The sequence below is a fragment of the Gossypium arboreum genome, chromosome 6 (genome assembly GCF_025698485.1).
Source record: "Gossypium arboreum isolate Shixiya-1 chromosome 6, ASM2569848v2, whole genome shotgun sequence".
Taxonomy (NCBI): Eukaryota; Viridiplantae; Streptophyta; class Magnoliopsida; order Malvales; family Malvaceae; genus Gossypium; species Gossypium arboreum.
Window position 1 is genome coordinate 141,810,862 of NC_069075.1, and position 22,777 is coordinate 141,833,638.

General features: G+C 32.4%; 5 protein-coding genes across 6 annotated transcripts; 3 read left to right on the top strand and 2 right to left on the bottom strand.

Annotated features, from left to right (window-relative positions):
• Window positions 1-541: 541 nt before the first annotated feature.
• On the top strand, window positions 542-5,284 carry LOC108483755 (uncharacterized). Its single transcript, XM_017787321.2, has 7 exons — window positions 542-1,118; window positions 1,235-1,323; window positions 1,438-1,576; window positions 3,714-3,812; window positions 3,931-4,053; window positions 4,126-4,394; window positions 4,783-5,284. Exons 1-7 carry the CDS (start codon window positions 965-967, stop codon window positions 4,891-4,893), a joined length of 984 nt encoding a protein of 327 aa, XP_017642810.1. The 5' UTR covers window positions 542-964; the 3' UTR covers window positions 4,894-5,284.
• A 1,202-nt stretch (window positions 5,285-6,486) lies between these two features.
• Window positions 6,487-9,933, top strand: LOC108480941 (uncharacterized). Of its 2 annotated transcripts, XM_017784091.2 has the most exons (3): window positions 6,487-6,831; window positions 7,141-7,489; window positions 9,557-9,933. In XM_017784091.2, exons 2-3 carry the CDS (start codon window positions 7,243-7,245, stop codon window positions 9,616-9,618), a joined length of 309 nt encoding a protein of 102 aa, XP_017639580.1. In that variant the 5' UTR covers window positions 6,487-6,831; window positions 7,141-7,242; the 3' UTR covers window positions 9,619-9,933. The 2 variants fall into 2 exon arrangements, with proteins under 2 accessions (XP_017639580.1, XP_017639579.1); XM_017784090.2 differs by lacking the exon at window positions 9,557-9,933 and having other exon boundaries at window positions 7,141-7,696.
• A 1,508-nt stretch (window positions 9,934-11,441) lies between these two features.
• On the top strand, window positions 11,442-12,440 carry LOC108481805 (uncharacterized). Its single transcript, XM_017784884.2, has 2 exons — window positions 11,442-11,646; window positions 11,737-12,440. Exons 1-2 carry the CDS (start codon window positions 11,476-11,478, stop codon window positions 12,199-12,201), a joined length of 636 nt encoding a protein of 211 aa, XP_017640373.1. The 5' UTR covers window positions 11,442-11,475; the 3' UTR covers window positions 12,202-12,440.
• Window positions 12,441-13,034: 594 nt separating this feature from the next.
• On the bottom strand, window positions 13,035-16,299 carry LOC108480628 (succinate dehydrogenase subunit 5, mitochondrial). The gene is made up of 4 exons (XM_017783677.2): window positions 15,630-16,299; window positions 14,161-14,471; window positions 13,879-14,064; window positions 13,035-13,323 (listed from the first exon to the last, which is right to left on the bottom strand). The coding sequence occupies exons 1-4, from the start codon at window positions 15,802-15,804 to the stop codon at window positions 13,267-13,269; spliced, it is 729 nt and encodes a 242-aa protein (XP_017639166.1). The 5' UTR covers window positions 15,805-16,299; the 3' UTR covers window positions 13,035-13,266.
• Window positions 16,300-16,745: 446 nt separating this feature from the next.
• On the bottom strand, window positions 16,746-19,496 carry LOC108480424 (26S proteasome non-ATPase regulatory subunit 14 homolog). Its single transcript, XM_017783423.2, has 6 exons — window positions 19,251-19,496; window positions 18,515-18,692; window positions 18,271-18,352; window positions 17,564-17,740; window positions 17,308-17,475; window positions 16,746-17,177 (listed from the first exon to the last, which is right to left on the bottom strand). The coding sequence occupies exons 1-6, from the start codon at window positions 19,390-19,392 to the stop codon at window positions 16,986-16,988; spliced, it is 939 nt and encodes a 312-aa protein (XP_017638912.1). The 5' UTR covers window positions 19,393-19,496; the 3' UTR covers window positions 16,746-16,985.
• Between the last annotated feature and the right edge of the window lie 3,281 nt (window positions 19,497-22,777).

The following is a 22,777-nucleotide window of genomic DNA, read 5'->3' on the forward strand; positions in this document are numbered from 1 at the left end:
GAAATATATATATATATATATATGTAAAAATAATAAATTTGGAACATAAACGCGTGTTTAAAAATAAAGTGTGCATAATAAAATTAAAATGTGTAAAAATATTAAAATAAAACTTTAGTTTAGTGGTAAATTAAATATTGTATTAATGTAATTGATTAGGGTTCAAATTTCATAATATGCTTATTTTTATTATTTATTAAATAAAAAATTAAAATATCTTTAAATAATATAATTTATTTTAATTATGAAAAGATATTTTCATGATTTTTATAACTGAGTTGGTGACTTTGTAATTTTTCTAAGCGAGTTGGTGTCTTAGTTAAAAATGATACCAACTCAAGTAGAAACTTAAATAATAGTATAATTACGTAAAATATTGTTTGTAGCATCATTAAACATGACTCACGAATATGACTTTTAGATACATTAATTTTAATTTTTTATTTAAAAATTATATAAAAATATGAAAAGATAAAAATATGGTTAAAATAATAATAATTTAATAAAATAATATATTAATGATTTCTTCATACTCGATCCACTGGTGAGAGTTTTATTAAAGTGTAGATAATCACGTCTATTTAAAAAAATGTAGAAAAAGGATAAAGTGGGTAAAAAATTTTCTTTTCAAAAACCTAAAATTTGTTGATCAATCAACTGGTAACCCTCAACCAACACCGAATTAATCCCCACTTTTTTTAAAAAAATAAATTAATTACCTTTCTTAGTTCTTTGTTATTAACCACAAAAACTGAAACCCTCAAACGCACGCAATCATAAAGCTGGAAATCAAGTTCACTGCTGTGAAGGGTCTTCCATTTTTCTGTGGTTTAAGGAAAGTTTGGTTGGTTGCTGGGATCTGGTAAAATTTTCCTGTTTAATCGATCTGTTGGGGAGGTGTGGAAATTAGAAAAGGAAAGGGGAAAACAAAAAGGAGAAAGGGATATGGTGGGATGAGGGAAAAATGGCTAGAGAAAGTAGACCCAAAGCTTTGGGTTTCGGGCAGTGCTCGTATAAAAGGATAACACTGATTGTTTGCGTCGTTAACATTGTTATTGCTCTCTTTGTTCTTCGTTCTCTTTATTCTTCGCTCTACATTTATTCAAATAAAGATAATGGCAAGTTTTTAAATTTTATCAGCTTTGCGCAATTTTTGTTGGATTTTTTTTAAGAGATTTTGTATTGTTTAGTGTTTTGAATTTCTGGGTTTTTGTTTTTTTTTTTCTTTTTGTAGTTGTAAAGTATACACCAGATCAGATTAGGGAAATGGAAGAATCAGATAAGATTCGAAGAGCTAGTGAACCTATAGAGCTTGTTAAATTGGTATGCAAAAACACCCATATTTCCTCTTTTTATTTTTTATTTTTTAATTGTTCACATTTTGTTGGTGATAACACTTTTAATTATGGGATTACTATTTGGCCTTTATATATAAAGATTAAGCGAATAAAGCATGAATTTTCGAGTGATGAATCGTTGGCCGAATTGCCACGGGCGGTTAAGCATAAGATAACTGATGAAATCTTACAGAGATTGAGAAGTTTGAGACCAAATGCCAGTATCAGTGACCAGCAAGGTTGGTGTCTTAGTTCCCTTTTTAGTTTTTGATTGTTTTGTTTAATTGTATTACAGTTTTAAATTATTGCATTTCTATATGTTCTTATTTAGTAAGTATATAGATTGAACATTTATGATATATCCTATTCAGGAGTGTTAGGTTTAAGTTCAAAGATTGTACCTTTGTATCTGTTAATGAATTAATCAGAGTCTTAAACTGCATCTTATTAAGGAAACTTTTAGATGTGTGATTAGTTGGTTTAGCATGCAGGGCGAAGCCAGAAAATTACCTTTGCCCTGCTAGAGATGAACCATAATTTTTTTCTTTTTTTTTTGGGGGAGGAGTACAATTTTACCATTATATTAACTTGTAATTTCATAAATTTCTAAGGGACTAAAATGCATAAACATTTGGGGGGGGGGTGTAAGGCCACTGCCTGCCCTCCCTTATCTATTCCCCCAGCAGGAGATATAAGAAATGCTATAATGACATTGCACTTTTTGAGTATGCAGAGTTAGTTTTATCGATACATATTGTTAAGTGGTATTATCCCTCATTTGGTAAGTATTAGGTTTCTTGTGGTGTTATATTAAAGTTGCGCTGTTTTACCTATTACAGACCGATTTTAGGTTGGATGCTTAAGACATGGTCTTCATCATCCTTTTTTATGCCAAAATAGTGCTTGGTTAGTCCCCTCTTGTTTTAGTTGAAACATTACGACTGCTGGAAAATGAGCTTCCAATGGAATTCTGTGATAAATCCTGAAGAAATCCATTTTGAAACTTTATTTCCATCATACGTGATGTGTGTTTGTGATGTTTTCATAATTTGACTACCTTAAAAAGCTTTATAAAATTAGGGAAGTTCAATTCCTAACACATGTAAACTTTAGGATTCATGTTGTTTGATTTCCTTAGGCATCACGTGTTATGCTTTCTCTTCCTTTCATCTTGCTAAGGTCTCTAATCTTATTGATTCAATATCATCCAATTGTCCCGAGGTGGAAATGCTTTATATTCAATTCATAGCAATTAACAGCATGGATCATTTCTTTCATATTCATAATCTCCTCGAAGTTAGCTAGCCACTAAATCACAATTTGCAGAACTTTGTGGTTCATTTGACTGATTGCATTAAGATGAAATGCAACATTTTTTTATCAATGAAAGCATATTATGCATTATGATTCTTGATTGAAGAAAGCTTTCGATTCATTGGTTAGGATATATTTCTGATAATAAATTTAAAGGAAAAACCCATGCTTTTTTTGTTGGTGTCCATTAATTTTTTATGAGAAATTATCCTCAAAGAATTTTGTGTAGTACTTGTAAGATACTAGTATATAATGGCCCTCTTATCATATCCTGTTTTTACATTTTGCTACCTTTTTCCCCATTTTTTCTTGTACCTTATTCCTTTATGAAATAAATTGGGTCCGAATAATGATTAAATGATGTTCTATCACCTTTTATCTCTTGTCAATGTAATCAGTCATGGACTTCTTAGAAATAGATATAATTATTACTTTTAGGTGTCTTTACATGGTCGCTTGCACTGACTTGGATAGCAACTTGTACTTGTCCTTTTGTTTACTTTTCTCTTTGGTGTAGAAAGGACTGTGTTTCTCACTTTTTGATGTTGGTTTTGACTTGTACCTCAATACATGCTCTCCTGCCGACTGTTTAGGAATGTAAAATAGGTAGAAAATTGCTTTAAGCCCGAGGGAATAGTTCTAATGAGGCCAAAGTATAATTTATGATGGGAAGTGCAAGTTTCACGGTTTTGACATTGCCCAAATCAAATGTTTATTGGTTTCATTTTTAGCTGGCAATGCTTTTCTGCTGGATGCTGATCAGCTCTAAGTCTAAAGATTTTAGTTTTACGAGTTGACAGAAATGGAAGCTTGTATTGCTCTATGTGTTGCTCTTTCCATATCAACTGCAATTTGATATTAACTAACACGGTTTGGTTAGAATTTTTTAGGCATTAGTTACAGGTTATCATACAAGAATTTTCTGTGTGTTAGAAGAGTTGAGTAATCAGCAATGGCATAGGTCCCATGTTTAGGGACGAACTAATCAGCTGTGGCTTTTTTCGGTTTTTTTTTTTTTCATTATAATGTACTATTTTTGTGATATCGTTATTGGGTTAACAGAAGCGGTTGAAACCTGGCGCAAGGAGAAATTAAAAGAAGCCAAAACGTTGGCCCTCGGAGGAGAGGGGTTGAATTCAACTCTTTTGCAAGAGGAAGCAGGTAAATTGTAATCTGGACACAGCATGTTTCGGTACTTTTTGTATGTCATTGAGATAAAAGCTTTAACCTTCTTCCTTTTTACAGAATGTTAACTTTACCCGAACATACCATTTTGTAGGGATGTTAGTAAAAGCCTTGCAGTCCAATTGGGCTGCACTATCGGAAGAAATCGGCCTCTGGATACCAACTGAAGTCATTAATCAAGAACATGATGATAAGCCTGAGGGTGTGGAAGATACAGGTAATTGTGCAAAATCAATATATTAACAATATTGAAAGCCTGTCACTAAGGTGTAACTCTTTTATACTGCAGAAGAGGAGGACCAAATTTTAGCTGGGAGGCCGCTTCCACCACAATGCCATGCTGAACTTCACACAGATTATGATGGTGCAGCCGTTAGATGGGGTCTTACCCACCACAAAGAAAGTGCAGCCGATTGCTGCCAAGCTTGTTTAGATCAAGCGAAAAATGCAAAGCCAGGTGAAAAGAAATGCAACATATGGGTTTATTGTCCGTCGGAGAACGGTTGCTATTCCCCAGATATATATCAACACAAACACATGGAATGCTGGCTGAAATTCGTAAGTCTCCTTTTGTATCCATTAAGTTACGGTAAAAGTACCATTGAGGCTTCTGTATTAGGAGTTTGATTGCATTTTATTCAAAAAATGGGTAAATTTGTCCCTATACATTAGATCAAAGAGCAAATTAGTCTCTCTTTTATTTTTGTTAAAATTTCATTTATTTGTACGGTTAAAACTGGCGTGCCAGATCAGTTTTTAACAGTAAAAATAGATTGAAATTTTTAATAGGACCACTTTGCTCTTTGTTGTAATGTATAGGGATTAATTTGCTATTTTTTCGGTAATTTGACTCTGACTACAGGAGGCCTTCATGGTACTTTTACCATCAAGTTACACTTCTTTGCAACGTAAAAGCTAATCCGAATTTTAAACAAAAAATTTGCAGTCAGAGAAGCCAAGACTGAACTTTAAAAACCGATACTCTGAACAATATCGAGACAGACACCCAAAAGCACCTGTTATGGTTCCTTGGGTATCAGGTATTATTAGTGAATGACTGAATTTTTATTCTCGGAGACACCGAGAACAGGCAGAGTCAATTCGAGGCAACATAAGAGACTCTAGTTCTATTGAAATCTTTTGATGATGGCCCCATTTTATCTCATAGAGAAATAGACCTATGGTTATTACAATGTAATGTGTTGTCTTTTTGGCACATGGGGGGAAAAATGGAACCTTTTCACCTCCACTTTTGACATGGAAATTCTTTTTGTACCAGTAATGGTGTCTATTGGATGTGGTCTAATTTCCATCTCAAGCAGAATTTGATAGACTTTTATGAGATGAGAAAGAGACCCTCTTATCGTTCTTTGGTTGAGATTACAATTAAAAGAAATGGAAAAAAATTCCTGCAATGGCAATATGAATGTGAACGAATTCTTTAGACCTCTTAGTTTTTGTTTTGTTATTGTTTCCATGGTGTGAGTTTGCAGCATTATTTAAATTTGTGTTGAATCTGAGTAATTATTCTTTAAATTATGATAACAGTTATGCAGGCTAAAATTTTAGGGCAAATGGTTGCTCAAAGTAGGTTTTTCACTCACTTCAGTTCACAAGCAAAAATTAGATGAATGTTGATAACGGTTGAATCGAATATTTGTACATGATTTAAGACTTGATATACAACATTTAAGAAGTTCTTATTTAATCATTTTCAAAAAAATTTAGTCTTTATTTTAGCACTTTTAAAAGTTTTTAACTCCGTATATGATCATTTCGAAAATATTCAACTTAAGCATTTAGCTAAAATAACTATATATCAAATTTTTAAAGTTGAAAAATTAAATATAGTTTTGATTGAAATAATAAAGTTGAGAAGTAAATGTAAGGTCGGTTGGTTGAATCTTATCTTATGGCTTAACATTTAGTGTTTATCTCGTAATATAATGCATATTCTTATTATTGTGGATTTTTTTTCTTTTTTATTTTAATTAACTTAATTTTTTTCAAATAAGACTTAAGTTTGATTTAAAATAAAATTTATAATTATTATACTTACTCTAATGATTTATTTATTAGAAATGGAGATTAATAAAGTATTAAAGAACGGAATTTGTTTAAGAAAATAATAAAGGTAATTTAATAAAATGTGCTTCTAAATTATCTTATATCATCAATCAAATATCTCTAAATGTGATATATCGGATATTTCCTTTTATAGTTTTATTATAAAACGTAATTTTATATATTTTTGAACCAAACGAGCCCAAAGGGTAAGTAGTGGCCTTGGCCCTCTCAATAAAGGAAATTTCTTTTAACTTCTTTAAAATTTATAAAATTATAAATTAATAATGGTAAAAATTCTACCTTTAAGTACTTTAACCCTCAATTTATTATTCAATTTTGGTCTCTTAAACAATATTTTAGCTTTGCTTTGAGTTCAAATTGTGTATTTTTTAAAAAATTGATATAAAAGATAAAAATCCACTCAAAATAATGTTTGTTGCTTTTGTAAAAAAACTGAGACGGGTAAACTAATAAAATAGAGGACTAAATTTATAAGTTGAGTAAGATACAGGGACTAATTATAAAATTTAAAATAAGGGACGAAATTTATAAGTTGAGTAAAATAAAGATACTAATTATAAAGTTTGACCAGTAATTTCAAGATTGTTTTGAGGACCAAACCAACCAGTCTATCCCAGAAACAAAAAAAACACAATCAAATCGGTTGTTGGAAACAAATCGATTCGTCGTCTTTTAATCATCACTTAAGTTCAAGTTTAGGAAGTTAGATCATTAGAACTTAAAAAGGGATTTAATTGATTATCACAAGCAATTGTTGGGAGAAAAAAGTTTAAAGTAGAAAATTTTGCTTGCTTCAATAGAAATTTGCTCCAAATCTCGATTCTACTACAACATCGATAAACCCAATTCATTATCGGAGCAAAGAAGCTTTGTTTTTGAATCTTGAAGACGTTTATCATCTTTTCAGGTTAGTGTTTTTATTATTTCTGTTTATGTTTTTTTTGGAATGATTTGATTCTAGTTTAAAAGTTGTTCATTTTGATCCTTTAATCATTAACATGTTCCACAACTTTTCTGGGTTTTGTTTTATAAATGTTAAAGGTTGTTAATTCAGTAATTTAGAGTTGATTAAATTGTTAAATTTTGGTTATAAATAGAGATTTTAGTTCAAAAAAAAAAAGAAATTTTAGTTCGAATGTTGATATTGTTAGTATTTTCTGTTAAAATTTAGTATAAACTATGTGTACTGAGTTTATAATTGTTTGTGTATATGAAGTTGATATGATTGCATGAGCATATTGACGGCGAATTTTGACGGAAAATGGTGAATTTTGATGGAAAATACGAATTTTGACGGAAAATACTTCAAACGAAGCAGATGGGTTCTGGGGAAGGGAACCCTCATTTCAGTGTTTTTGATGGAGTGAAGACTTTCCCATTAACACCCGAAGCTCTCATGGCCGATATCAACACCGCTATCACTAATCTCGAATACGCACGTGCCACGGCTTTCCTCGATTCCCCGTCTTCGTCATTGTCGAGAAACAAAAGCCTTTATTCATCCGAGTATGATGCTCGGCTGGCTGATGAGGCTTATAAAGCCGGTTGTGCCGCATTAGCTGCTGGTAAGCTCGATGAAGCTTTTCATTCTTTGAATGTTTCACTCTCTAAATGTCCGCCCGAGAAAGCCTCTGCTGTTGCTAAGCTTCAGTCTCTTATATCTCTTACTTCTCAACAACTCAACAAATCTCCTGTTTCGGACTAGCCCTGTGTTTGTAGGGTACTTTTTTCTAAATTCGATTATCACCGTTTGAATTGAATTCCAGTTAAAATTATTGCATTATGTTGCCTCTTTCATATGCTTTTGCTTTGTGATTCTTAGATTGATTACCGCTTGGTTTTTAATTTTAAACCATGTTTTGATTAGTAGCTAGGAAAAAAGGAAAGGTGCATCTCAATAGAGATGTTCTAGCTAAATAGGTGACACTTAACTTTCATATCCTTTCGAAATTCGGGCTGTTGTGTTGATTCCGGTTTAAGTTCCTTCTAGGTTTGCTTATGCAGCATGTTTTCCTCCTGATTGGATTACTTCTACTATATTCTTAGTGAGGTTAGATGGTATCATAGTTTGTTCGAGTCAAAGAACTATAAACTATACACTGTGCCAGTAACGTACAAAAAATGGTAAAAGTACCATGGAGGCCCTTGTACTAAGAGTTAGATTGCATTATGCCCTCTCTACTAAAAAAATGGACAAATTAGTCCTTGTACGTTAGATCAAAAAGCAAACTGGTCATTCTGTTAAGAATTCCATCCATTTCTACGGTTAAAAACTGGTCGTCCAAGGTGGTTTCTTTTACAATATTCTCGGTGAAGTTAGATAGCCTCATTGTTTCTTCGATTCAAAGAACTGTAAACCATACATTGTGTCAATTCCATACAAAAGACCACCTCGAGGTTTATTCGGGATTTGAATACTGGCGGTCGAGTTAAACTTTTTCAATACAGCTTCTGTCATCCAAGGTGGTTACTTTTACAATATTCTCGGTGAAGTTAGATGGCCTCATCATATGTTCGAGTCAAAGAACTGTAAACTATACATTGCATCAATACCATACAAAAGACTGTTTCGAGGTTTATTGGGAATTGCATACTAAATCATCGAGTATATCAAATTCTAACATTTGAACATTGTGTACGATTCATTCATGTTCTAGTTTTTTCTGTTTGGTTCTAAAATTAGGTGGGAAACCAGACAAAAAAGCTTGTCATTATTTGTTGCTTTTTCCTTTTTCCATTCATGAAGTTTGTCTGAGGTTGGAGATTACTTTTTCTTCGTTTCTGACAGATGCAAATGCTATTAGTTGGACTGTCCTATCATATTTCATGATATGATTTAATTGATGATATCACATTTTCCCTTCTAGAAGTATAGTTTTACGGTTTAGGGTTGAGTTTCTTAGGGTAAATAATGAGTGTTAGGAACATGAAGCATGTATGTTTATTTGCACCAAAACAGTTGCTTTAGTCGTTTGTTCTTGTCTTTTCATACAGTAATTGCCACGCATGCATGCAAATATTTCACCTGATTTGCTGGTTGTCTATACCCCGGCTCAGGTAAAAGTATCATGAAAATCCTTGTATTAAGAGTCAGATTTCATTATGCTCCCTTTACTCAAAAAGGGGTAAATAAATCGGTCCTTTTGTTAACAATTCCATCTATTTTTACGGTTAAAAATTGTTTTATGTATGTCAGCATAAGGTAGATGTGGCACGTCACATGTAACTGTCTAGTTATTTTGTCAAGAACTCCAGTTTTTAACAGTAGAAATGAATGAAAATTTTAAACAGAAGAATTAATTTGCTCTTTGATCTAACGTATAAAGATTAATTTAACTGTTTTTGAGTAAAGGGGTAAAATTCAAATTAACTCCTAATACAAGTGCCTTTATAGTACTTTTACCCCTGACTCGTTCTAGAAGAACTCAACTTTAGAGTTCTGTTATGTGTTCGAGGGAAGTTGATACATGAAGCAGACGGATGAATGGAAACTATTGGTTCTTGGTTGAAAGATTTGATAGCTTAGATATTAAGTAATCAATGTATGATATATTTTGGCTTAAGTCTGATCATGTATCGATACTATTTGGATATTCCGATTATTAGTTAAATATTTATCTTTATCCTTGCAGGCATGAAAGACCAGTTCTTCGAAAGTGGTGCCATTAAGAATTTCAAAAAGTGTCAGTGTTAACAGTTAGATTTGAATTTTGAAATTTAAAAAGTATAAAAATTAATGTTTTAAAAATAAAAGCAGAGGGTCTAAATTTTAAATTTATAAGGAGTGTAAATTTAGGGTTAAAAAAAAATTGCATATAACAAGTTTTATATACCAATAAAAACTTGGCTCGATTAAACTAGTTCATATGATTTGTACCTTGAGCTCATGTTCAAACTCGTTTTATATATAAATTTTATGTTTAGGGTTTATGTTTGTATTATATTAAGAGTAAATTGGTAATTTAATATAAATATATTATAAATAAAAAAGGTATGTTAAGCTCGTGAATTGTTCAAATTGAATATTTAAGGTATTCAAATTCGACTTGTTTGTTAGCTCGAGTTCGACTTGACAATGACTCAATGGTATACTATTATACAAGCTCAACTCGAACAATTTAAAACTTGACTTGAAATTTATTATTTGAAAATTCTCTTAGAGCTTGATCGAATACACTATTATAAAAGTCAGAGCTTCGCTCAATTAACCTTGTTTATATGATATACACAAAAATATACTATAAAAAAAGCTCAACTAGATTCACCAATTGCTCAAAGTAATAAGGTACTCAAGCTTTAGCTTGCACAATAACTTGAACATGGCTCAATAAATGATCAAATCATATTCAAGTTTTCTTTCGAGTCAAACTCGAATAATTTGTAAGTAGGGATGTAATTGAGCCGAGCTAAGGTTGAATACTAATAAACTCGATACTCGGTTTAAACTCAATCAAACATTTATTTTTAAGTTCGAGTTTAGCTCAAGATATAATCGAACTCAATTAAACTCGTTTGCCAATTTTTGTATTCGACCTTGGCTCGATAAGAAAATTTAAGGTTAATAATATATGAATTAGTTGAAAAAGACAAAATCCTTATTGTCCCAATACAATCCGTCATCGTTTGGTACCAAGTCTCAGTTTTCACCGTGACTTCAGCTTCAGGAAATTACTTGTAAGTAACTCCAAAGGAAACTATTTTATGGAAAAGGTGAAAACAAATTTATAAATTCACTTTGAAGGGTCTCAATAGGGAATTTATTTAATCCCAAATTATTTGTTGATATGTCTTTAGCCCCCCCCTTTTTTTTGTGTGTTTTAATTTAACTTAGTCTTTACCCCAAAGGATATAGAATCCCAGTATTTTCAGTAAGCTGTAAAGCCATTATCAACACAAACATCAAAACAAATAAAGGAACTATAACAAGTTGGTTAAATTCTAATTTTGGTCCTTCAACTATGCTCGTTTTTGGAATTTAGCCCGTATACTTCTTTTATGATGTTCTTATACCTTAATTTGGTACCTTTGTTCTTATAATATTATTAGTTAGTCCAAGTAGTTAATATTATTATACTATTTTCGATTAAATTTCGGTATGAAAAAGAGCTTTATAAAGATTATATTGACTTTTATAAAAACATGCTGGATTAACCGAGGCTATTTAAGCAGTCACTAGTCAATTAAATGATATTCCTATAACACCTGAAAAGTTCTAATGATATTATAAAAGTAAAGGATTAAATTATATTAGATTAAAACACAATGAATAAATCCTAAATTTAAGCATAATAGAGGATAAAACCCATAATTTGACCACCATATATGTCTATAACAATCAATGCTTTTTTATTTAACTGGAATAGTTAATCGTGTTAACCATTTAAACTAAGAATCATGTCGAATTAAAGTATAGTACTTAAATCTCAAATTCAACATAATAGAGGGACCAAATCCATAATTTCACCATAAAAGTCTTATAATAATCATTGTTATATAAGAATATGTATAATATAAAGTCAGTGTCTTAAAAATCAATTTGGCATTTCCAAACATGAGTGTCTTTTACCAAGAAGAGAACTCTCATCATTCTAAGAGATGCAAATTCATAGCTACACTTTTAAAGGAAGCATTTTCCCATTGCCATAGTTTCAATGGTCGGTTTTCGAGTTCGGGTCACGATGACGACGATAACGCAACGAGTGACATTGATGACGAGTCTGAGGTATCAACAATTTCCCACTCTTCCTATACGTACGAATGTTCATTCTGTTTTGTTTCGTTTCTTTCTTTGTTTGTGATATGTTGTTTATAGGTAGTAGTTTCGGAAATCCGGACTCGAGCGATGGAAAAGATGAACAGAAAGACGAGTTCAATGACGGGAAGCTTTTCGTGGGTGTTATCTCCATCGACGGGAGAGATTTACATAAGCTCGAATCATTTTAAAAGAAGAGACAACGATAATGAAGATGATGAATTCTTTTCAGTAGGGAGTTGTTTTGCGTTGTGTTCGAGTGGTGTTAGTAGGGAAGCGTTTACGTCGGCTAAATCAAATTTCTCCCGTTGTTCGAGTTTAAAGAATGTTGATTTCCCAGAGATTTGGAAGTTTGATTCGGAGGATTTCCGAAGGCGATCGATCATTAGGGAGTTTTGTCATTGTGAAGGGTGGCCATTTGGGTTATGTAGAAAAGTTGTGTTGCTACCACCTTTGCCTAAATCACCCTCGGAATCTTGGTCTTGGCGTAAAGGGACCAGATTAGCCAAGACTCCATATATTTAAATATGTTACAAGTTTCTATACTTTGATATAATTCTTTTACTTCAAAAAATCTTTTTATCTATAAAAAATTTTAGTCCAATCATTGACATCCATCAATGTTTTTAGTGTCAACAATTGGACTAAGAAAAATTATGATACTAAAATAAAGTACAAATACTAATAGTATCTTAGTCACTTTTGTTTCAAGTTTCTCTTTTTCTTTCAAAATTTAATATGAATACTTTTATATATTTGAAGAATTGCACTCTTACATTTATACTCAGTATTTATATCCTAATAAGAACTATTATTAACCCTCATTTGCAAATATATGGGGTAAGATTAGGTCAATAGTAGACCTGTTTGAGGATAGAATTATCACTTAAAACTCAAGATTTACTCAAATTCAAAATAGTTGAAGTTAAAATATTAAATCTAAAAATAAGTTTAAATAAAAAATTAAACCCATTTAAAATATAAGTTCAATCCAAGCTCAAATATTCATGCTAGCTCAATTTGTTTTCTAAATTTATAATATACTATATTATGTAATTTATAACAAAAAGAATAAATCATTAGTAACATATAATACTATTATGTAAACATTAAATAAAATTGATTACATATGAAAATTCAATAAACGAAAAAAATAAAAAAATAAAATATAAAATTTTAGAAAATAAAAGTTATATATGCATGGCCAAAATAAATGAGTTAGTTAGTTACAAATATGACAAATTTGAGCAAAATTTTAAACCTATATTTTAGATTAAATAAGTTCAAATAAATATAAAATGTGTTAATATCATACTTAAAATTGACTTGAACCCAATAACCCTTAAGCTGGAGAAAAATTTTCCCATAAAAATTTTCATGCAAATTTTCCCATGAAAAAAATTTCAGAAACATGATTTTACATTTTGATTTATTGTTTTTTTGACAACATAAGCCTTTTTATTTAGCTTTCCAAGCAAACTCCCAAGGTTTTCTAGGAGAACAACACCAACTTGTCTCCTACTATTCATAAACATGATCTAAAACAGAACAAAAAAAAGAGTTCACATGAAATGTCTCAACAATTTACTGCTAAGCTCTTTGTTCCACATAAGATCCAGAGAGTCCCGAGGTTCCAAGAACGGTAATCTGCATCGAAAGCAACCGAAAAAGATATTAGACCAAATTACATTTTTCGCAATTGCATGATTCATACACCTAAAGTTTGCGTTAAACTGTTTCCATGAATGCATATAAGTCTCGGCAGATGAAGATGGATTGGAAAGCAGGTTATAGTTTAGCCCGGGGTTCAGCCTGGTGTTCTGGAATACCGGACGGTTAAGATGTTAACCATGGTCACAGAAGAACAAATAGCAATTAGCATATACAAGCTGAGGCATCTTAACCTAAATTGTAATTCTCTTGTTTCGTATTAAACACGAACTACGAGAAAATGATATGAAGTGAATGAATAAACCGTGTTAAAACATGGTCGAGGTAGATCATGCAGTCGTGACTGAATTCATAGATATGTTGCAAATAGTATATATAATCTGAGGCATTTTGGCACTTTAACCTAAATCATAATTCTCTTGTTTCGTATTAATACATGAACTACATGAAAAATGATACGAAGTGCATGAATAAACGCTGATCATGCAGTCGTAACCGAATTCATAGATATGCTGTAAATAAGTTTATTACCTTTCCCCACTCAGAACCTAGGCCACTACATCTCATCTTTAGGTAGATCATCTTTGATCCCAACTCATTCTCTACCTTCTTTCGCAAGTAGGTTTCGTTAGGACCAAATGCATCCAAGTAAGTCGCGTATCGTTGGAACACTGTCTTAAGTGCAGCAGCAAACTCGCTTGATAAAGGTTTTACATTCTACGAAATAAAGGATTCGATTCATCAGATGCCAACAATCGGCAATAGAAAGAAAAGAGAAGGGAAAAACGAGGTCTTTATATATTATAGTAATACCTCTCCGCTCATTCCGATGCTGTCATCGAGTTCCATTTTCATGGTGATTAGAATACCACCAAACTCTTCAACAGCTTCAGCAGCACGGAAAACATTTCTCAAAGCTTCCTGACCGGCTTTGTCATCAGTATTTTTCGACAAGGCTTTCTTTGCATCTTGTACGACCGAATAGGGAAGCTCATCCCAACTTGCAGCCATTAAGTCCTTGAAAACATTCAGAATCTCAGTGTCGTTTATGTCAGGCAAATGAGCTGCATCTTCACTAAAATAGCGCATGCTTCCCGATCTCAACGCAAAGGACGACCTCCCATCTGCATATTTTCACTCATGAATTAAGAATGTCTTGGAACTTGATACAAGTTGGTATTATTACAAGTTACAACATGCTACACAATCCACTAGAAGTTCGTATACATTTAATGCACTCTATTTACAAATCTATACACTGTCTACGTCTAAATTTAATTTCAACGCCTTTATCAAGGTAATACCAGCCCTTAATCGTAAGCAGGTACAAAATATAGTTTCATTAAAGTAGCTGCGTCCTAATATCATACACACAAGTACACATCAAAAACCCATAAATTAGCAGAAAACACCCACAACCTTAAGGGGATTGTGAAGAGCTTAAAAATCCAACCTTCAAGGAGTATAGTTCTGTTGACAGGATTTAGATTGCTTGGGAAAAAGTCTGTGAAATGTCATCCATTGAGGAACGACAGACACCTCAACAGGTCCAGCATTGGGCTCAGAATGTATATGTTCGGTTTTATCCCTGGGTTTTGTCTCCCAAATCCGCTGAGAGCCTGAGTGCGTTTACAGACTGGTTCTGCTGAGAGCCTGCCGTGGTGGCGGTTCCCGCCTCCACCTAGCAAGAAAACTCAACATTTGCAAATCCTACCAAGAGCAAATGTTGAGATTTACTTGATGAGTGAAAGTGCTCCCGCTCTCTTGGCAAACTCAGTCTGTGAACCCACTTGAACTTTCAATAGACTCAGGAGACAAAACCCAACAATAAAACTGAACATAGACATCCAAGTCTAATACCGGACCTGCTAAGAGGTTCGTAGGCCCTCCTCCTCGGGTTCTTGGCACAACCAGCCTCAGAACTCACTCGGACTCTCAGTAGAGTCGGGAGATAAAACCCAGAAATAAAACCGAACATAGACTTAAGGAGGCGGTAGGCCCTCGGCAAATGATACTTCACAGACTTCTCCCCGAACAGTCAAAATCCCTCAACAAGTTCAAATCTCGCAGACGTAAAAAAATAGCTACAAATTTGAAATCTCAAGAAGAAAAAGTTAGCCACGAGCTATATTATTGCTAAAACACTAAATCTAAGTCGATAGACTCAGCGATTCCCAATATAATCAGAAAAGCGAGAAAGATAAACTCAGCGATTTCCATTATAATTAAAAAAACGAGAAATGGGTAATCAAAAAAGAATCCAAAAGAATAGAAAAAAGTACCAGAAGGGGTGTTTCCAGGCGGATTAGTGGCGATAGGCGATGAGATAGAGAAGAAACTCCGGGAAACCAAGTGGCGACTGTGATTGATGGCGGCCGTGACAGCAATGGGGGTAAAACGGGAAGATCTGAAACACGCTGCTCTAGAAACGGATCTCAATGCCATCATCTTCTCCATTGTTTTTTGAAGCTTTTTCCTTTTTTAGTTTTTAATCAAATTGGCAGAGTACAGAGAAAAGCAGAGTCAGCCAAGTATCGAAAGCGTTGTTTAATAAACGGGAAGCTTTGGCAAATCAATGTTTTTAACAATTTTGGGCTGGGCTTTAGTCTCATCTTAATTAACAGCATTTAGAAAGGCTTAGGGTAAACTACATACAAGATCATTAATTTATTAATAAGTTTATGTTTTGGTCATCTAATTTTAAAAAATTATAAAATGATTACACAAACTATCCAAGTTTTTTATTTAATTCATTAAGCTGTTAAAATTGCTACTGTATGGCCATCTTTATTCGCACCATATGAAAACTGCATCAATCGAAAGTTTTCCATCCCCTTCTCTTCCTAAATCAAATTTTTTTATAAAATAGTTTTGAATGTAAAAAATCTATTGATCAAAATCTAAACAACCTTCTTTTTCGATTTTTAATAAAAATCATCAGATTAACTTAAATTTAACCAATATTTTTATACTCATCGATGAGTATTGATCTATCATATCATACCAATAATTAAATCATCGCTAGAAACTCATTAGAGAGACTTCAAAAACAAAGACCTTAACAACTTACTAACTTAAATGAAAACAAATGATACTCAAAATCCGTTCACTTGAGCAAAGCTTGATAATAACCTAATTATATTTGAATTTCTCCAGATCACGAATGTAAGCCCAAAAACATGCAAAACCACTGTTGAAATCAAATTGGACTCGACAATCAAATCAATTAAACCAAAATTCATGAACTGGTTTAAACTTACTTTTTGAGTGAACCATTTGAAACTAGTTAAACCAGACTAAAAAACTGTAGTTAATATTTTTCATTTTTTTATTATAAATTTTTAATAATTTATTTAATTAAACCTAATCCGATTGATTGAGCTGAACCACTGGTCTGGTTTTAAAAAACTTGAGCAATAATTGCAATATGAAGAATCTCAGAAAACTACCAGAAGGCAAGTAACAAAAGTTAAACATCTTCACAATCCCACTTACACATCAAAGAGGGGATAACAGAGAGATTAATGAGACAACATGACAGTCCCTTTCAAATTTGACAATACAATGGCAGTTTTTTGACCAACAAGCTATGATAGTTCCTGAATATGAAAAAAGAGTATACAGGTGCTAAAAGAGTTTTAGAACACCACCGTGTCGAGCATAGTTCCCAATGTCTGAACTATGTTTGACGACATCAAGTTCGAGACATGTTCCTCTAAGTGCTTCTTGGCATCTTGTCGGCCGACATTTGCGATCGCCAGCTTCTCAGGAGGTAATTCATCTTCCTCCTGCACTGCCTTATTGTATTTTATAGCTAAATTCAGCATTTCCTGCACATATCAAAATAAACCAACACAACATCATCACTTTATGGAAGATACCTCGCTTCCATGGGGGACATCAATATATATACACATACATACAACAGCATAGCTTGGATGATAAAGTCTATTCAATCACCTGAACAGTCTGCTCATTAGTTTTGGAATGAGTATCAAAACGTCTAAGTGTCAGTCCATCTGTCCACTTCTTCTTGTGAAGATTCAACAGCATCTTTTCCTCGAGTTCATTCTTCCGGTAGTTAATGGCTATGGAGTAGTAATGTCTGTTTAGCCCATGTATTAATGCCTGACAAATGAAAATGGTGAGATGAATGAGACATCACAAGTACAAGAAGATACACGAAAACAGTAAGACGTATTCATTTGGCACTCACTTGAATAGATGGCTTATTAAGATGCCCGAGATTAGATGTTGTCTGACGTGGTTCTTGGCCAAGCATCATGGTTTGTGGGTTGATCAAGCGGAATGCATCAATCACTACTTTCCCTTTAACACTCTGAATTGGGTCCACCACCACTGCTACAGCCCTTTGGTTCAAAGCTTCAAAACTCTGCAAGCAATAAAATATGTTAAATTCCGAGCATGAAAGACTTTTGACACGTTTTTGATGTCTTCCAAATGATCAAAGCTTCAAAACCAGGAAAGGTGGAAAAAGAGAGAAGGAACGGGGCAGGAGAGACTGGAGAGTTTAAAAAACTATGAATCACAATCAATACAATGCAGCGTCCAAAATGATTGCCTTACAGGTATCAATTAAGGACAGTGTTATCAAAGCAAAACCCATGCCCTTGAACCACCCCACTCCCTAACTACAGAATAGAAAGAATTGAAACGTAGAGGAAAAAGAACCCTATAAGACAAATAATATCGTGAAACTGAATATAAGAGCTAGCTAAGTTGAGTTTTTTGTTTCTTTGTAAGAAAAGAATGAAATGATCAATGGGCTGCATCAATGCTAACACTGATGGAAGATAAAAAAAGGCTCATGATCTGACAAGAAAATCTTCTAAGCTACAGTAAAATAGTAAGTGTCCTAGCATGTGTCTAATGCAGCACTATGCAAAGAAGTTTGAACACAACCTGCTGTGTGTTTATGTCAACACCAGACAGCCAGCAGCCAAATCCAGGATGTGAATGGTACCAACCCACCACCATCTCTGGTCTGCAAGACCAAGCAAAAGGGTCAGCTCAATTGAGAGAAACAGGTAATCAAGGGGTACAAAACCATCAAATCTTGTTAAAAAAGTATTATTTCTTCAAAGCTCGAGTTATTTCCAGCAACAATTATAAGCTAATATGAAAGAAACTCGAGAGTAGCTAATACCTTCCAGTTTGTTTGAGCATATCAAGCATATTTGTTTGAAAAACATGATCCACAGCTTCAACACTGACACCAGTACCACTCTGTGGCATCGCAAAGACATCCACAACACGTACTGTGTACTCATCAACAAACTCTCCCAACATCAAACCCATAACTTCCATGGGAACTCCAGCTCTTCCTATAAAATTTTCACATCAAGCAAAACTCAGAAACAGAATCACAACAACCATCAGGTATAGGTTATCTTAGACCTAACAATTGGACAGGTCAAATTGATTTTAGGTAGAGTCAATCTGGATCAAGTTAATTCAAGTTTTAAATTGTTCGGATCAGTTCCGAGTTCAGATCACTTCAGGATAAGGTGAAATCTGGTTCGGGTTGTTCATTTTTTATAGTCAAATAACATCAGGTCGGGTTTAGATTCAGGCTTTCACGTTTAGGTCAGGATTTAAAAATTAAAAGTCTAAATTATTCCTAAAATCGAAATTGAAACAGCTCACATGTCTCATAAGCAAGTAAATGAAAGGCAGATCAGAAAATCGAAGTTTTTATTCAATAAAGTAAACCCTAAAACGCAAAAAGCAATACAGTATAACCCATCGATTGTTTCTATCAATTTTCTCAACAAAAATATAATGCAGAGAAACCCTAATCACTTAAGCAAGTAAAATCAGCAGAAGAGAATAGGAAGTATGTATATATAAATACACACACAGAGGGAGACAGAGAGGGGTACCGTGCTTGAGCATTTTGAGGAGGGCCAAAGAGGAGATGTAGACCTGCTCCGACGAATCGAGAGTCGGCGAATCCGGCGGTGGGTGACCCAACGCGCCACCAGCACCGGCGAACATCCTGTGCAATCGTTCCATACCGGACATCGTCGATCGGAGTTTTTGGGAACTTTTCTTTGGCAGCAAGACAAGTGAGAATTTCTCTGATTTTTTTCTGTCCCTTTCGCTTTGCAGCTCTCTATAAATACTTATGGGCTGTAAAGGCTAATATATATAATACGGCTTGTTATGTCGGTCCAGGTCCGGTCCAATTTAAGCAATAGGTAGTGGACCTAAATGGCCCAAAAATTAAATAGATGGGCTTCTTTGAGCCCAGTAATCAGGGTAGCAATGGAGATTTTTTACTTGTATATAAAAAATAATAATAATAAATTCGGTTCATTCTGATCAAATCGAATCCAAACCTAGTTTAACTTGATTTGATTCTAAAAATTACGTTTAACTTAAACTTATGCTAATTCGAACTCAAAATTGACTCAAACTTGGAACAATCTAAATTAAAATGACATAAACACAAAATAATCTAAACTCAAACTAACCCAAACAAATAATCTAAAATGATTTAAACTAAAATTGATCATAACTCAAAATTATTCGAACCTGAAATAACTCAGAGACATTAAAACTAAATAGCCCAAAATCAGTATGACTCAAAACCCAAAACACTTCCAACCCAAATCAGATAAGTGAACAGATGTTGATATATGTTGGTAGCAATATCCTAAACTAAATCATGCATTATCCCACAATTATCCATCTGTTATAGAAAACACTATAATGGACTATAAATAGATGGTATTGCAATGGGATTGTGTGATGCTTAGGGTGCATAATTTAATTTGTTTCTCAATATTTTTAAAATTAATAAATTGATATTTCTAAAAAAAAGTAGAGTAATTTAATTCTTTTTAATATTGCAAGTAAGTAATTAAAGACAATTAATTACGACGTTAATGTCTTTTGTTAGTTGTACATACTTTTGATTGCTATAACAACGAATTTAGTCCTTAATGTTTACATGTTTTGTCAAATTTATTGATTCTAAAAAAATCAACAAAATTAGCCTCAACATTCACACATGTTGCATGCTAAATTTGTTAAATAAGGACCACATTGATAGAATGTCTAAAATTTAAGAGTTGAATTTGTTATTATACCAATCAAGGTTACGTATAATTGGCGGAAAATATTAACTTTGAGATTAATTGTTCTTAATTGCTCATCTTCTAAATTGATAGAGATTAAATTGCTCGAATTTTTTTAGAGGAATCAACTTGTTCAATATCAATATTGAGAGGAATTGGAGAGGTGTTTTGGCCTCTCTCTTTTTTTTCCCTTCAGCATAAAAAATGAGTGGGGAAGAATTTAGTAGGAAATGTGAGATTTAGTGTAGTGAAATTCTTCTCTAGGCAAGGCCCCACAAGCGTGATTAAGTCCGAATTACAATAACAACTACTTGTATTTTAGATTTCTATTCTTACTATGTTTGCATGTTAGTATATCATTTGGTATACCCATGTTTCTTGGCACACTTCACTACAAATATCACATTTTCACAAGGTTTGCATTATTTATTTATTTAGAAGAGTTTACAAGTATGATTACATGGATAAGTATAATACAAATCACATTTAATATATGCTCAATCAGCTAAAATTAGAAAAGACCCAATACAAATATGATGGACTGGAAACCAGAATAAATTCAAACAAACCCACACATGGTAGGACTCAAACTTAGAATAATCTAACAAAAAACCTACACATAACATTTTCAGTATATATATCTTTTTGGTATAATCACAAGTTCCTTAATTCGTTTTTGGGATAAATCTCAAAACTGTACATGAATTATAGTTTAATGTGCAATTGTATACATTAATTTTGATTTTGTGCAGTTTTATATATGAAATTTTGATTTGATCAGATTCTTGTAAATTATCAACACAATTATTGATATAATATCATTTTATGTTTATATATCACATACATGAATAATTATATTTATCCAATATAAAAATAAATTAATATATTTATTTCTTTGAATATGCATGATTAAATCAAAATTAAAATTTCAAGTATATATTTGAACCATAATTTGAGTTTTACGTATATAATTGTACTAAATTAAAGTTCATGTATATACATTAAATCAAAGTTTATATATAATTTTGAGATTTATCCTTTTATTTTACTATCTAAGACTAATCATATACGAGTTAGAGGTGAAATTTAAGTAAAACCCTTCTAAAATGGCAACTCCAACATTTACAATTCCACGTGATAAAACTCAAATCCGATGCTTAAAACCTTAAAAATGTCAACTTTCCCAACACTATCAGAGCATTAAAGATTGATATGTCACTATTTCCTCGAATATTCCTTGAACTTCTTGATTTTTTTAATATATCGTAATCAATCATTTTTAACCAAATTGGAAGTAGATAATTATGTATATAAATAAACACAAATATATGATGGTTGTTAATAAATTACAGTTAAGGTTATTAACTTATTAATAAATTTACGTTTTGGTCATTTAACTTTAAAAAGTTATAAAATGGTCACTAAACTAGTCAAAAGTTTTCGTTTAATTCACTAGGCTGTTAAAATCGCTGCTGTATAGTTTAGTTTTTTTTTTCCATGAAACAGCTTGAATATTACAAATCTTCGAACTAAAATCTAAACAACTTTCTTTTCTTATCTCCGACATTGGCCTTCAGATCGACTTGAATCTAAGCTATGTTCTTCTACTCTTTGATGAGTATTGATCTACCACATTGATAGTCAAATTATTACTTGAAGCTCATTAGCCAGATTTTCTTAAAAAAATAAACTTAATAACTTAATGACTTAAATAAAAATTCTGAATAATTCAATGACTATTTTATAATTTTTTAAAATTGAATGACTAAAATATAAATTTATTAATAATTTTATAACTTTAGGTATAATTTATAGAGATAAAATCCAAAAATGAATGGGCATGGATTCTTAAAACCCATGACCAATTAACTCGTCAAAAGACTATAATTATTTGGAATAGGTTGGTAGCTATCACAATCATGAACCAAAGTTGACGAGTAGATACTAAACACATCAGCAACATTCCAAAGGGTCAAAATTTGAGCACCAATAATTAAATTTATTTAATTTATCCACTCACTCTCAATATCAATCCACATGCTGATAATAAAAATATCAAATTATTATTAAATAATTGACTTTTAATTCAACTTGCCTAATTGGTGGGGGGGTATAAATTCATAATAGTGACGAAATTTCATAAAGTTAAATTTGTTGTATTCTTTCTTTTAAGTTAATTAAGAGTAAATTTTGATGGATAGTGCAATACGTATGGTCTATTTTTTATTTCACGTTATAATATTATTGTAATATTTAATTTTACCGTCATTATTGTACACCGTCTATCTAAATTCATACTAAGTATTTCACATTAATTCCTTAATATC

What these genes read in the sequence shown, in the direction of transcription:
- LOC108480424 (XM_017783423.2), bottom strand. Translation starts at nt 19,392, where the DNA reads ATGTCCGGTATGGAACGATTGCACAGGATGTTCGCCGGTGCTGGTGGC. An exon ending in TTGACATAAACACACAGCAG is followed by an intron (nt 17,741 to 18,270) that starts GTTGTGTTCAAA and finishes TATTGCTTGCAG; the next exon opens with AGTTTTGAAGCTTTGAACCA. An exon ending in TTAATAAGCCATCTATTCAA is followed by an intron (nt 17,476 to 17,563) that starts GTGAGTGCCAAA and finishes TTCATTTGTCAG; the next exon opens with GCATTAATACATGGGCTAAA.
- LOC108480941 (XM_017784090.2), top strand. Translation starts at nt 7,243, where the DNA reads ATGGGTTCTGGGGAAGGGAACCCTCATTTCAGTGTTTTTGATGGAGTG.
- LOC108483755 (XM_017787321.2), top strand. Translation starts at nt 965, where the DNA reads ATGGCTAGAGAAAGTAGACCCAAAGCTTTGGGTTTCGGGCAGTGCTCG. An exon ending in CAGTATCAGTGACCAGCAAG is followed by an intron (nt 1,577 to 3,713) that starts GTTGGTGTCTTA and finishes TTGGGTTAACAG; the next exon opens with AAGCGGTTGAAACCTGGCGC. An exon ending in TGGAATGCTGGCTGAAATTC is followed by an intron (nt 4,395 to 4,782) that starts GTAAGTCTCCTT and finishes AAAAATTTGCAG; the next exon opens with TCAGAGAAGCCAAGACTGAA.
- LOC108481805 (XM_017784884.2), top strand. Translation starts at nt 11,476, where the DNA reads ATGAGTGTCTTTTACCAAGAAGAGAACTCTCATCATTCTAAGAGATGC. An exon ending in ACATTGATGACGAGTCTGAG is followed by an intron (nt 11,647 to 11,736) that starts GTATCAACAATT and finishes TGTTGTTTATAG; the next exon opens with GTAGTAGTTTCGGAAATCCG.
- LOC108480628 (XM_017783677.2), bottom strand. Translation starts at nt 15,804, where the DNA reads ATGGAGAAGATGATGGCATTGAGATCCGTTTCTAGAGCAGCGTGTTTC. An exon ending in GCATCGGAATGAGCGGAGAG is followed by an intron (nt 14,065 to 14,160) that starts GTATTACTATAA and finishes TTTATTTCGTAG; the next exon opens with AATGTAAAACCTTTATCAAG. An exon ending in TAGGTTCTGAGTGGGGAAAG is followed by an intron (nt 13,324 to 13,878) that starts GTAATAAACTTA and finishes CTTTCGATGCAG; the next exon opens with ATTACCGTTCTTGGAACCTC.